The sequence below is a fragment of the Mizuhopecten yessoensis genome, unplaced genomic scaffold (genome assembly GCF_002113885.1).
Source record: "Mizuhopecten yessoensis strain PY_sf001 unplaced genomic scaffold, ASM211388v2 scaffold5133, whole genome shotgun sequence".
In the NCBI taxonomy this organism is placed as follows: Eukaryota; Metazoa; Mollusca; class Bivalvia; order Pectinida; family Pectinidae; genus Mizuhopecten; species Mizuhopecten yessoensis.
The window spans coordinates 93,321-108,514 of NW_018405896.1; the positions used below are offsets into that span (position 1 = coordinate 93,321).

The 15,194-nt window shown below is 36.8% G+C and overlaps 1 protein-coding gene across 1 annotated transcript; it reads left to right on the top strand.

Annotated features, from left to right (window-relative positions):
- Nucleotides 1–2,830: 2,830 nt before the first annotated feature.
- On the top strand, nt 2,831–9,010 carry LOC110450205 (achacin-like). The gene is made up of 5 exons (XM_021497524.1): nt 2,831–2,897; nt 4,761–5,145; nt 5,246–5,347; nt 7,259–7,471; nt 7,721–9,010. Exons 1-5 carry the CDS (start codon nt 2,831–2,833, stop codon nt 8,493–8,495), a joined length of 1,542 nt encoding a protein of 513 aa, XP_021353199.1. The 3' UTR covers nt 8,496–9,010.
- Nucleotides 9,011–15,194: the final 6,184 nt, after the last annotated feature.

The following is a 15,194-nucleotide window of genomic DNA, read 5'->3' on the forward strand; positions in this document are numbered from 1 at the left end:
TGATATGTTTGCTGTACCGGGAGGGATGGTATAGCGCTGCAATTTATTTGGATACGATATGTTTGCTGTACCGGGGGGGATGGTATAGCGTTGATTTTTTATTAGGATATGATATGTTTGCTGTACCGGGAGGGATGGTGAAGCATTGAAATTTTTTTAGGATACGATATGTTTGCTGTACCGGGAGGGATGGTGTAGCATTGATTTTTTTTTAAGATACGATATGTTTGCTGTACCGGGAGGGATGGTATGGCGTTGATTTTTATTAGGATACGATATGTTAGCTGTACCGGGAGGGATGGTGAAGCATTGAAATTTTTTTGGGATACGATATGTTTGCTGTCCCGGGAGGGATGGTATAGGGTTGATTTTTATTAGGATATGATCTGTTTGCTGTACCGGGAGGGACGGTGAAGCATTGAAATTTTTTTAGGATACGATATTTTTGCTGTACCGGGAGGGATGGTAAAGCGTCTACTTTTATTAGGATACGATATGTTTGCTGTACCGGGAGGGATGGTGTAGCGTTAATTTTTATTAGGATATGACATATTTGCTGTACCGGATGGGATAGTATAACGTTGATTTAAATAATTAATTTCGTTTTCTCGTGTTAATAACTCGAAATTTCAAGATAATGGACGGAAATTTCGATTTAATAACTCAAAATTTTAAGATGATAACTTGAAATTTCGACCTAATTATTTGACATTTCGAAATTATTAAACTGTTAAAACCAGAATCTGTTCAATCTGGATCCTTGGTTAACCGGCAAATGTATTTGGTCTATAAATCTGTAACTTTATTCATTAAACTCCGAACTCATTCTGTAAACCGGCACTGTTTCCTGGTCTAAACCTGCTTAACATTAATAAATATTCTCTCTGTGAACCGATGTAACGTCTATTTAAAGAGTTAAGAGTTGACCAGTCATTTTCAACTCTCCCGAATATCATAATACGATATTTTTATAAACATTTTTCTGCTCATATCGATGGCGATAACTAAAATGATAAACGAATATCTGTTGTGAATATCGTCAACTGAAAGTTGAAAACGAACAGAACTAGAGTAGAACGTGATGTAGATTAACAGAAAGAATGTTAAATACTGTATAGAGAGTATTAGAGCGGGAAACAAAGCCAGTTTACTTAGTCCGGAGTTTAATCAATGATGTAAAATAATTAAAGACCAAATAATTTGGCCGGTTTACATAAAGATCCGGATTGGGCAGAATCTGGTTGAAATAAAATCCAAAGTTCATCAAACTGTGTTAAATTATTAAGCTTTAATACATTTTAAAATGCCCAAGATTGCACCAAAGCGCTTCTAGATTTTATCAACGGTCATTTCACCCTTCTAGAGGCAGACGCTTTGCGATTTAGGCGAAACCAGTAGATTTGTATTGACCATGCATACTCATAATAAAGAAAAGAAAACACAAAATGAAATATTCGTTTATTTGTAATCCTACAGCTTCGGGATGTATCGCTCCCCTCCCTCCCCCTTAGCCCAACCGTTCCTACCTCCCTGGACCACCTTCCTAAACGACAGGTCGCCCCACTGTATGAAAATCCTTATCTTGAAATTTTGAGATATTTTAAAAGTCGAAATTTCGAGTTATTATCTTGAAATTTCGAGTTATTAAGTCGAAATTTAGAGTTAGTAAGTCGAAATTTCGAGTAAGTATCTTGAAATTTCGTGTTATTATCTTGAATATTGATCGTTCGTTATTAACACGAAAAACGAAAAAAAAAATCTGCATGGCCCTAATGCTCTTCTGTAGGTGGGGGATCGGGAAAAGAATACAACTGCTGTTACCCACTGCATGTATCGTAGGAGGCGACTAATGAAGGAACTTTTGCAAAATTGGCGACTTTAATAAATCTGCTGCGTCCATTGCAATATCTTGGATCTTTGTATTACTTCCTACTTCTCACAACCTTTTGTTTCCTAGCGCCGTGTTTGGCGATTCCTCACTTTTGGCTTTAATGTTGAACGTTCACCCAGGTGAGGAAGGCAGTGGGTTCTTTCCCCAGGCCGGGGCATACCAAAGTCCTGAAAATGGTAGTTATAATTCCCTGCTTAACGTTTAGCATTTAAGGGAATGGCAACAACTGGTTCACCCGTTGTCAGTATAATGTGACCGGGTAGAATGCTGTGTTGGGTACCTTCGATATGGTATATCAGTGAGAATGCCCAATAAAATCGGCATCAGATCCGCGCACCAACATATCCTGTCTCATGCATACACACACGCAAGCACGCATACAACACGTGGAGGCACGTCCTTAAATTACCTTAGCTGTTAATAGGACGTTAAACAAAATTAAACCAAACCAAACCAAACCTTCTGTATAAAACAGTATGTATGTATTTCCTTTAAGATATACCAGTAACATGTTCGTTTGAATAACTTTATCTGCTGAGCTATACCAGATTTTTTTATATGTTTGTATTGGCCATTTTTGTCTGCAGCTTTTCGTGCATATTTGCTTTATCGGGCCTGGAATCTATCTTCGCCGAACGCCCATTACAATCCTCTACAGAAGTTGTCGATGAGCCATACATATCATTTGTTTCATGTTATTTTTATTGGCATCAGTGATGTAATGTTTGTTGTTGTGGAATACATTTTGTAAGGATTGATTGCTCCGGTGATTTAAATACGGTTGGTGTTCCAAACCCTATCGGAGCTTCAACACCTGTCCGGTATACTGATTGACAGAAGATAAGTTTGATGTAGAGACAGCCTCAATACAGTGAATCACCATATTTACTGTTGGTAAAAGCTGATGCGTAATCCCCTCCAAACAAATGCTCAGAGACGATGATGATCGGCAAAGCTATACTCGTAGTCTCGTGTGTCGTTACAGTGAGTGCGGGGCCTAAACCAGGTAATGTAGACCTTCTTATGGTTCAATAACGGCTGACGTTGAAATATTTTTCAATCTATTTGTTATGAAGTTGTTCCTTTCCCAAATATGCCTTACGTCAAATATTTATTATAACTTTTTTTGTACATTTTTAACTATTGTCTGCGTTTTCAGAGATGCTGATCTATATAAAAGATTTCATTTGTTGATTCCATATGTTACTAGATGTTCCTATTGTTATTACATGTACCACTTACTTATACTTGATCAGCTTGTTTCTACATGTTCAACTTGTGTATACTTGATCAGCTTGTTTCTACATGTTCAACTTGTGTATACTTGTTCAGCCGGTTGATATTTGTTCCATTTGTTACTACTTGTTCCACTTGTTGAACATTTTGCAGCCTGTTGATACATATTCCATTTGTTAGTACTTATTCCACATTTTGTTGCTTGATCCACTGGTTGATATTTGTTCAGCTTGTTACTACCTGTTCCATTTGTTGATACTTGTTCAGGTTGTTGATACTTGTTCAGGTTGTTACTACATGTTCCACTTGTTGATACTTGTTCAGCTTGTTGATACTTGTTCAGCTTGTTGATACTTGTTCAGCTTGTTGATATTTGTACTACTTTTCCCTTTGTTGATATTTGTTAAGGTTGTTGATACATGTTCAGCTTGTTGATATTTGTTCAGCTTGATGATACTTTTTCAGGTTGTTGATATTTATACTACTTTGCATTTGTTGATACTTGTTCAGGTTGTTGATATTTGTTCAGGTTGTTGATACATGTTCAGCTTGTTGATACTTGTTCAGGTTGTTGATATTTGTTCAGCTTGTTGATATTTGTTCAGGTTGTTGATACTTGTTCAGCTTGTTGATACTTGTTCAGGTTGTTGATACTTGTTCAGGTTGTTGACACTTGTTCAGCTTGTTGATATGTGTTTAGCTTGTCGCCATGCTATAAACTACTTTTGAAATCAATCATTGATTTGTAGCTGATCTGGACTGAATTGAACCCAAATGACAAGGTAACTGTTCGGGTAACAGTAAGCTTTCTATAAATGTTCTATGCTGGTGGATACTCTAACAGGTTTGTTTAGCATATTTTGTTGCCACTAATGAAACAATATACAAAATCTGGCTTCCTCTGCGCCCCATGGTCCAATTTGGTAAAGAGCATTGAATTCATTTATGATTTTTGATTTGCTATTAAACGCAGATTCTTGGCACCCCATTAGTATACGAAATCTTTCAATACTCCCGTACAATAAAAGGTGTATAGAAGGCATCATATAACTATTACTGCTATTTCCTGACAACTACTAATCAAGTACAGAGAAAGAACTATTTTTATCGTTGTCGCCGAACTTTGTGCTGTAAAGATATTTGCTGATTGACAGCTTTGCAGGAATCGCTTACACTTCACGGTTCTGCTATGGAGGTTTATTACGTTTTCCTTGTGTTTTGTTATTGCCCCCGTTCCTTTTATTGTCTTTGGAAGACTAGGAGCAGATTATATTGTTGCATTCATGATCTCAATGGGAAAGATGCTATTTCGTTTTTGCGCTATGTAGTTCGACGTTATTGAATATGCACCCTAGTGTGCCTTTTTGTTTCCTTGTTATTACCCAGGTTGTCGCCTTTAGGAATAACTTTTTGATCTAGATTGACATGGAGGGTGTCGTCGATGAAACAGAAAACGCTTACTCTTCCGAAACACCTGGTTTCAGTCTCCTTGTACACGGTCAAAAGTCCCCGTGTTATTCTGTCCTTTGTTCCTATTTTGCTGTAGATTTAACGAGTTAGATCTCGAGTCACTGTTTATTTGTATTGTTCTTTAAGATACGATGTACAATGTTTTCACACGTGACTGTTACAGATGGGTGTGAGGATGTGACGGTGGTAGGGGGTGGGGTCGGAGGAGCGTTTGCATCGTGGCGACTCAGACATCGGGGACTGCATGTTGGTCTGTACGAGTTGTCTGACAGGCTAGGCGGTCGCTTCTACACGCACATCTTTCCACAAGCTCCGGATATCCCGATCGAGCTTGGAGCTATGAGGTTCATGAGGGAGACACACAAAGTCCTGTATCGTACCATACAGGAGGTCGGATTAAGAACAGTCTTATTTGAACGGAAATACCCAGGCATCGTGGACTCGTTCTACCTGAGGGGAAGACGTCTAAGCATAGAAGATTTAAGAACAGACAATGTACCTTATAACCTTCGCTCATGCGAGTCGTACGGATTGGAGTCAATACACAGGTATTCAGTTTATACATATAATTATTTAATCAGGACTATGCTATCGTCAACATTACTATCTGATGTCTATATTGATACAAATAACGCTTTGCCTATTTAGATACCTGACACAGAAGACCAACTTTAGCGGAAATATGGACTCACTAGAACAAGAGCGGCCTTTCCTAATATCAGAGGATGGAGAATTGATGTCAAATCAAACGTGAGTAGAACGAGAGTTATATTTGTATCAGAGGACGAGGGACCATTGGTAAATCTAACGTGAGTAGAACTAGAGTTACATTTGTATCAGAGGACGAGGGACCATTGGTAAATATAACGTGAGTAGAACTAGTGTTACATTTGTATCAGAGGCCGGGGGACCATTGGTAAATCTAACGTGAGTAGAACGAGAGTTACATTTGTATCAGAGGACGAGGGACCATTGGTAAATATAACGTGAGTAGAACTAGTGTTACATTTGTATCAGAGGACGAGGAACCATTGGTAAATTTTACGTGAGTAGAACTAGTGTTTTATTTGTATCAGAGGACGAGGGACCATTGGTAAATATAACGTGAGTAGAACTAGTGTTACATTTGTATCAGAGGACGAGGCACCTTTGGTAAATTTAACGTGAGTAGAACTAGTGTTATATTTGTATCAAGGCCGAGGGACCATTGGTAAATCTAACGTGAGGAGAACTAGTGTTACATTTGTATCAGAGGACGAGGAACCGTTGGTAAATCTAATGTGAGTAGAACTAGAGTTATATTTGTATCAAGGCCGAGGGACCATTGGTAAATCTAAAGTGAGTAGAACTAGTGTTACATTTGTATCAGAGGACGAGGAACCGTTGGTAAATCTAACGTGAGTAGAGCTAGTGTTACATTTGTATCAGAGGACGAGGGACCATTGATAAATCTAACGTGAGTAGAACTAGTGTTATATTTGTATCAGAGGACGAGTAACCGTTGGTAAATCTAAGGGGAGTAGAACTAGAGTTATATTTGTATCAAGGCCGAGGGACCATTGGTAAATCTAACGTGAGGAGAACTAGTGTTACATTTGTATCAGAGGACGAGGAACCGTTGGTAAATCTAACGTGAGTAGAGCTAGTGTTACATTTGTATCAGAGGACGAGGGGCCTTTGGTAAATCTAACGTGAGTAGAACTAGTGTTACATTTGAATCAGAGGACGAGGGTCCTTTGGTAAATTTAACGTGAGTAGAACTAGTGTTATATTTGTATCAAGGCCGAGGGACCATTGGTAAATCTAACGTGAGGAGAACTAGTGTTACATTTGTATCAGAGGACGAGGGGCCTTTGGTAAATCTAACGTGAGTAGAACTAGTGTTACATTTGAATCAGAGGACGAAGGACCATTGGTAAATCTAACGTGTTTAGAACTAGTGGTATATTTGTATCAGAGGACGAGGGACCATTGGTAAATCTAACGTGAGTATGACTAGAGTCATATTTGTATCATGTTAGATTTAGGAACCAAACACGAGTAGGATTAGTATAGTATTTGTGTTAGAGGATCGTGTCAGATTTAGGAACCAAACACGAGTAGGATTGTTATTGTATTTGTGTTAGAGGACGTTGTAAAGTTGATTAAGACTAGTATTATAGTACTTGTGTTAGAGGACGTTGTAAAGTTGACTAAGACTAGTATTATAGTACTTGTGTTAGAGGACGTTGTAAAGTTGACTAAGACTAGTATTATAGTACTTGTGTCAGAGGACGTTGTAAAGTTGACTAAGACTAGTATTATAGTACTTGTATTAGAGGACGTTGTAAAGTTGACTAAGACTAGTATTATTTTGTTTTATCTCCGAAGTTTACGTGGGAAAACAATAAAGATAACGAATGTACAGAAGTGTGTGTCCTCAATTAAAAAATGAACACCGACAAATCGGAGTCGAAAAGAGCAAGATAGTCCCACTGAAAAGGTTTAGGTAAAACGTTTCTGATTCGATCTTTGAATTTTTTGATAGAGGTAAAATCTCTTTGGTGTGATTTACAGGACAAATGTATTCATTGTAGTATAATGGCATTTGTTTCAAACAATTTACTTTTACACAAAACCCAAATCTACATCGTACATGCTTTATTTGGTTTGCTGTCGTAGATTGCAGGAGTTCTACAGAAAATATTTGAGTCCAGAAGCTATAGAAATGATATTTCCTATTGGATTTGCACTTGATCTGGATATGCCTGCTGCAACGGGATTGTATTTCATGTCGGCAAACGGTACCTTACCTTACTATGAAATAATGACAATAACGGATGGAATGCAACAACTGCCAGAACAGCTGGTAAAACAATTTCTGACCACTAGTCGGTGAGTACCTGCACTTTATGTACAGTGTAATTATGTGCTGTGTACATGTAGATATTTTGTAAGGTTTAAATTCATTTTTTCATTTTTTTGTTTGAATGACCACATTTTAAAGAAAGGCAAAGCACGGGTGATTAAAGGTCTACCCTAGCATTTTCTGTATTTATCTTTGAAATAAGCATGTAAAATTGCTTCATTGAAAACATTCTTATGCGAAATAAAAGAAATTGCAAATGTGTGTTGTCTTTACAGGTATCACAGCTTGCACATGAAACACAAACTGATCAGTATCACAAGGAACACACGGTCCGGGTATAACTTAAAATTCAACAGGACTGCGACCGGACACCTTGTCACAGTATGTAGTCGAAAGGTAATACTGGCTGTTCCCATTCCGGCATTGCTTCAAATTAACTGGGACGTGATACAGACGCCACGTATTCAACAAAATCTTAATACTATTACCCAACTTATGGCTGTAAAAATCTATTTGGTGTATGACCATCCATGGTGGAGGGATATTATTTCGAGTGTTACAGACAGACAAAATCAGACGCCTAGGTCTCATGGTAATATTCAGTCAGACCTCCCTCTACATTGGACGTATGATTTCGGTGTATCAGCAAAGACAGGCAAAGCTGTGCTGCTCGTGGCATACACGTCCAATCCTATGTGGAGGGAGTTACAGAAACATGGCGACCGAAGGTGGGCGGGGCATTACAGCGTTTCAACGGAAGCCATTCGCCACACCCACCTGTACCTATCGAAGCTATACAACATTCCTGTAACAACCATCCCCTTCCCAATAGACGGGCGGATATCTCAATGGGATGAAAACCCATACAATGGATCCTTCTTCATTTGGAAAACGGGCGTCGACTGGGGACGGGTCTGGAGAACAGTCAACAAACCTTCAGCGCTCGATGACGTCTTTATTGCATCTGGGGCCTATTGGAATTATCAATCCGACGCTTGGTCTGAAAACTGTCTGAACGCCATCAACGAAATGTTACAGAAGTACTTCTGAAACTTTTGGAATTTCAAATGTTTCGCAGCTCTTTAATTTGAGTATTTACTTTGTATTCTCTTTTTATTTCTGCAAAGTCATATAATATCAGGTAGAAGTCATATAATATCAGGTAGAAGTCATATAATATCAGGTAGAAGTCATATAATATCAGGTAGAAGTCATATAATATCAGGTAGAAGTCATATAATATCAGGTAGAAGTCATATAATATCAGGTAGAAGTCATATAATATCAGGTAGAAGTCATATAATATCAGGTAGAAGTCATATAATATCAGGTAGAAGTCATATAATATCAGGTAGAAGTCATATAATATCAGATAGAAGACATTAAACCAGAAAGACTTAACTTAAACATTCCTGGTAAGCTCGCAATTAAAGTCAGCTTCATATGAAAACAAAAACAAATCGGCCATAAGAGTGACAAAGTTTGATCCTATTCGAATGCTGGCTTTTGTTGTACTTTGCACATGATATGCTCCAAAGTAATTTGCAACCATTTATTTATATCGTCATCCGCCTTTCTGTGTTAAGAAAGCTCTCATAACACTAAGAATGGTAATGTAAAGGGTCTAAAAGACGAAAGGTTTGAAAGGAGAAACATTTTGGAGAAGAGGGTGTTCAAGATTGGTCAAAAGATCTTTTAAATTATTCAAAATCCACATACCCTGTATTGCACTTGTTGAGTAAACAGTACAACAATGCGACTTCAACCCTTGCTATATTGTACTGAGAATGGTAGTGAGAAGTTTGGATAATGGCTTGATTGAGCAACTAGAAGAGCCAGCGATAAAACGTTGTATACAAGGATTCTTGAGTGTACAAGTTTCAGAATCCAATACAAACGAGCCAGATCCGTATCCTTATATATATAGATTTTAATACAGAAGCGTGATTTGCTAGTATATCGTGTTCCGAAAAATCGAAAAAGTACGTATAGGGTGTCCCTGGTTATTCAGCAAGCCGAGTTCTTTCTGCATGCAGGTAATATAATAGTGTGTGCAGACAGATTAATTCTTTAGATGCTTTCTCTGCAGATAAAACTATATACCTATCATATCATACAGATCATTGAGTATGGTTTGGACATCATAGGCAAGAAATGCAGTCTTATGATTTTTTTCCATTTTGGATTTCAAGCATCATTTTTGTAGCGATTTGACTTACTTTGAAAGTGAATCAAAATTCAGCATGCTTTCGTTTTGCACATTGCACATACTAGTAAAAGTATTTTAACAAAAATCATAACTTAATTATCATACATCAGACATATAACATAAATAAATAGGAAGTTCAGCCATTCCTCTTCATCTGCACGAATATAAGTTTAAACATGTTGATAAGTTTACTAAATGATTTAAAAATAAACAACGGAAACATATTAATATCCAACAAATTGTAAAACGGTTGTACAAATCCATATATTTACATTTGCGTTGCAACCCACTATTTGAACATTACCAGCAGAAATGCATTTCATTTGAGTATGAAAGCAAAAACCCTCGTGACGTATCACATGGTTTACTTATGACGTCATGGATTAACCTTGTTCAATGAGAGTTTTGTCGCTTCGCTTCGGATAACATGGAAAATGCCCCTACGTCAAACACTCAAATGACTACGATTAATTATTGCCGCCAATTTGATTAAAATAGGGCTGTTCCGCCTATGTCGTTTAAAGGACGACACATAAACAAAACGCAGTAAATAAATTAATTATTTAAGAACAAATCAATAAAACTACATATTTGTTCTATAGTAAATATGTAAGTATATGGATTGAACGGCGTTGTTTTGATTTTCATTCCGGTGTAACGTTGAAAATTGACCCCCGTTGAAAATGGAACCGGGGAGCCGTTGAAAACTGACTCTCCCGTTGAAAATGGACCCAATAAGAGGGTCATTTTTTCCACGTGTAGGCCGTTGAAAGTACCAAAATGATCTCATGTACCTATGCGTCCATCGTGCAACCAAATTAGGTCAGTTTAACCTATTACTCAATATTTGAAACACAAGAACAGAAATTATGATGGGGTTCAGAAATATGCACATTCTGTTAACCTTAATTAGGTAAATTGAAAATTGACCTACATTACTAAAAAGTGTCATTGGGTTAAGAAATGACCTCAGAATTGTTGTTTCATCTTATTCGGTCATTGTGACCTACTTTTGAAAATTTGACCTGGATTGCTGAAAATTGCATTGGGGTTTAGAAAACCAAATTAGGACACTGCGACCTACTTTTGAAAATTGACCTAGATTACTCAAAATTGCCATAGGGCTCAAAACGAACTTACAACTGTCATTTCACCTAATTAGGTCAGTGACCAACTTTTGAAAATTGACCTAGATTACTCAAAATTGCCATTGGGTTCAGAATTGAACTTAAATAAAACTAGGTAACAGTGACCCAATTTGGTCAAATTACAGTTTAATGTTTATTTCTTAACCCGATTCCTAACCCGATCACAACATTTTTACAATGTAGGTCAAATTTCCAAAAGTACATCACACTGACCTTATCAGGTCAGACATCAATGCTGAGTTTATTTCTGGAAATAAGACGCTGGACTTCATTAAGTATAATCTAAGTAGATATTTCAAATCAATATATCAATTTTTCATATGGTTCACTTTTCAATGGGGGTCGTTTTTCAACGTGTATTCAAAAACGAACTTACGTTAGGTTCCTTTTTCAACGTTGAAAACTGACCCGGGGTCCAACTTAACATACCGGCATGAAAATTTAAAAAAAACTGCCGTTCAAACCTTATGTATATGTAAAAATAGTTTGCGTTGATGCTGCAGTATATGTTTTTATCTATATGATTTCCTCGAATGATATTCCAATTTATGCATAAATATAGAGCTCTAGACATAACACAATAGATCCATCAAATGTATCATCACACAAACTTTATAGCACGCGTGATATCGGGAACAGCTGCCGTGGACATCCGTAACTGTATGTCATCAATAGATAAGAGTAGAAATGGGGTCAAGTTAACAAGGACGATGACTGGACTAGATACTGTAACAGCCGTTACCTGGCATAGTCCTCGTAACGTTCACGATGTGATGTAGTCACGCCTTCTGATCCCGTTACATTGATAATTTCGACCTTTTAATTAAGACTCTATGAATGGTGTAAAAAGATGAAATTATTCGACAGAGAAAGCCGAACAAAGTCAACATTAACTGCTCCATATGGCTATTTAGGACAAATCGGCCATATTAAAGGACACAATAGTGAAAATCACGAGTAAAGTGTTTCAAAGCGTATGTAGAAATATAGCAAATGCTAAAATACGTTTAAACATGTTTTACTCTGTATTCCTCCACCTTTCTGGTGACGTCACCCAATGCATATTGGGAAATAATTAACATTGAGCACAGAAGGTTTACCCACTTGCAGAGTAAATGCAGAATGATATAGTATTGGTGGTGTTGGTCCTATCGTCGCGTATCTTCTTAAATCATCCACCATCAACAAATCTCTGACTAATTCCAGGGATCCAGCCTGTTTCCAAACAGCCATCGTTTGTACACTGATACAATGTAAAGAATTAGCGGCCTGTATAGGTTTAAACTTGTCTTTGTTGGTTCTGGGGGAAATGATCTCGAAGCGACTTGATGACAATATTCGCGACAAAAACCTACAACCTGGATAGATAGACATGGCCTTGGTCAACCATTGTTAAGCAGTTCGATAAGTGATGTATTTGATGATAGTTAACACGGCATATTGTTCAATCAGCCCATGATAATACATATGGTAAGTCTGCTAATGGATATAACTGGATCCCGGTCTATTTCATGGATGGAAGGCAGTGATAGCAGTAAACAAATAAGTATCTTATGACATATTTCTAAACTTTGGTGATCAACAAAGATGTGCACTTGGACCAGGAAAGTGATGTCCCTATTCAATACCAGTCTAAAATAAGCACAAACAGCTTCCTACCATTGTTTTCCTAATGATACCAAACTGTGAATGATCATCAGTCCTAACAACTGGGAAAGTATCTCAGTTTTTTTTTTATTATGTTGCATGTGTTGCTGGTGACTTCCAATATGTTGCTAGTACGCTCCAATATGTTGGTGATGGGTTCATATATATGTTAATAGTGAGATTCAGTATGTTGACGGTAAGCTACAATATGTTGGTGATGAGTTCATATATATGTTAATAGTGAGATTCAATATGTTGACTGTAAGCTACAATATGTTGACGGTAAGCTACCATATGTTGCCGGTAAGCTACAATATGTTGACGGTTAGTTACAATATGTCGACGGTAAGCTATAATATCTTGATGGTGAGTTCATATATATATGTTGATAGTGAGATTCAATATGTTGACTGTAAGCTACAATATGTTGACGGTAAGCTACAATACGTTGACGATAATTACAATATGTTGATGGTGAGTTTATATATGTTGATTGTAGTGAGATTCAGTATGTTGACGGTAAGCTACAATATGTTGGTGATGAGTTCACATATATGTTAATAGTGAGATTCACTATGTTGACGGTAAGCTACAATATGTTGACGGTTAGATACAATATGTTGACGGTAAGCTATAATATCTTGATGGTGAGTTCATATATATGTTAATAGTGAGATTCAATATGCTGACGGTAAGCTACAATATGTTGACGGTAAGCTATAATATCTTGATGGTGAGTTCATATATATGTTAATAGTGAAATTCAATATGTTGACTGTAAGCTACAATATGTTGACGGTAAGCTACAATATGTTGGTGATGAGTTCATATATATGTTAATAGTGAGATTCAATAAGTTGACTGTAAGCTACAATATGTTGACGGTAAGCTACAATACGTTGACGATAATTACAATATGTTGATGGTGAGTTTATATATGTTGATTGTAGTGAGATTCAGTATGTTGACGGTAAGCTACAATATGTTGACGGTAGGCTACAATATGTTGACGGTAAGCTACAATATGTTAACGGTAAGCTACAATATGTTGACGGTAAGCTACCATATGTTGACGGTAAGCTACAATATGTTGACGGTTAGTTACAATATGTTGACGGTAAGCTATAATATCTTGATGGTGAGTTCATATATATATGTTAATAGTGAGATTCAATATGTTGACTGTAAGCTACAATATGTTGCCGGTAAGCTACAATATGTTGCCGGTAAGCTACAATATGTTGCCGGTAAGCTACAATATGGTGACGGTAAGCTACAATACGTTGACGGTAAGCTACAATATGTTGACGGTAAGCTACAATATGTTTGTGATGTGTTCATATATATGTTAATAGTGAGATTCAGTATGTTGACGGTAAGCTACAATCTGTTGACGGTAAGCTACAATATGTTGGTGATGAGTTCATATATATGTTAATAGGGAGATTCAGTATGTTGACGGAAAGCTACAATATGTTGGTGATGAGTTCATATATATAATAATAGTGAGATTCAGTATGTTGACGGTAAGCTACAATATGTTGACGGTAAGCTATAATATCTTGATGGAGAGTTCATATATATGTTAATAGTGAAATTCAATATGTTGACTGTAAGCTACAATATGTTGACGGTAAGCTACAATATGTTTGTGATGTGTTCATATATATGTTCATAGTGAGATTCAGTATGTTGACGGTAAGCTACCATATGTTGACGGTAAGCTACAATATGTTGGTGATGAGTTCATATATATAATAATGAGATTCAGTATGTTGACTGTAAGCTACAATATGTTGACGGTAAGCTACAATATGTTGGTGATGAGTTCATATATATGTAAATAGTGAGATTCAGTATGTTGACGGTAAGCTACAATATGTTGACGGTAAGCTACAAAATCTTGATGTTGAGTTCATATATATGTTAAAAGTAAGATTCAATATGTTGACGGTAAGCTACAATATGTTGACGGTAAGCTACAATACGTTGACGATAATTACAATATGTTGATGGTGAGTTTATATATGTTGATTGTGTTCCAAAGTTTTTAATCTGAGGCTGAATGTAATGATGAGCTTATCAGGACTGGTCCATTATATTTAAATAATCGACACCCTATCTTCTTTCTCTCTGTTTCTGACATATCAAACAAGCACAGGTTTTGGATATGTCGTGGGTGTGATTATACACAGCTTTTGGTGCCGTATATATCTCAAATGACCATTTTGTTTCTAGATTTGCTGTTCGCACAACAAACAGGCACTTGAGATTAAAATTAGAATTAGTTTCAGAGAAATGGCAATGTATATAATAATGCGCTCTTAAAACCCATTCCATCTTAAAATAAAGCACCAAAAACAAACAGATTCGGAGAGTTCAGTTCTATATTTGTGTTAAATTGTCAATGGTTTTTCACTCAGCAGCTTTTAAAGACGTTCAAAGTTATGGAGAGACGGCTTCAGTCTCCATATGAAAGAGATCGTCTAAGCACAACAGAACATGCATTCTCTCAAAATATCTCTCTAATTCCAGCAATAATGCAAAATTTGGACGTTAACTTTAATCATTGTTATATTTCTACTGTTTCAAGATTTTGTTAGTTTCTGCTCATAACGTGTCAATATTATTTGACAATATCAGTTGTAACGGGCAGTGTTCAAAAATATTACAATTACAGATGATGAGACACAAAACAAGGCATTCAAATTCGCCCAGGAGAGTTCAGTAAACGTGAATAAATCA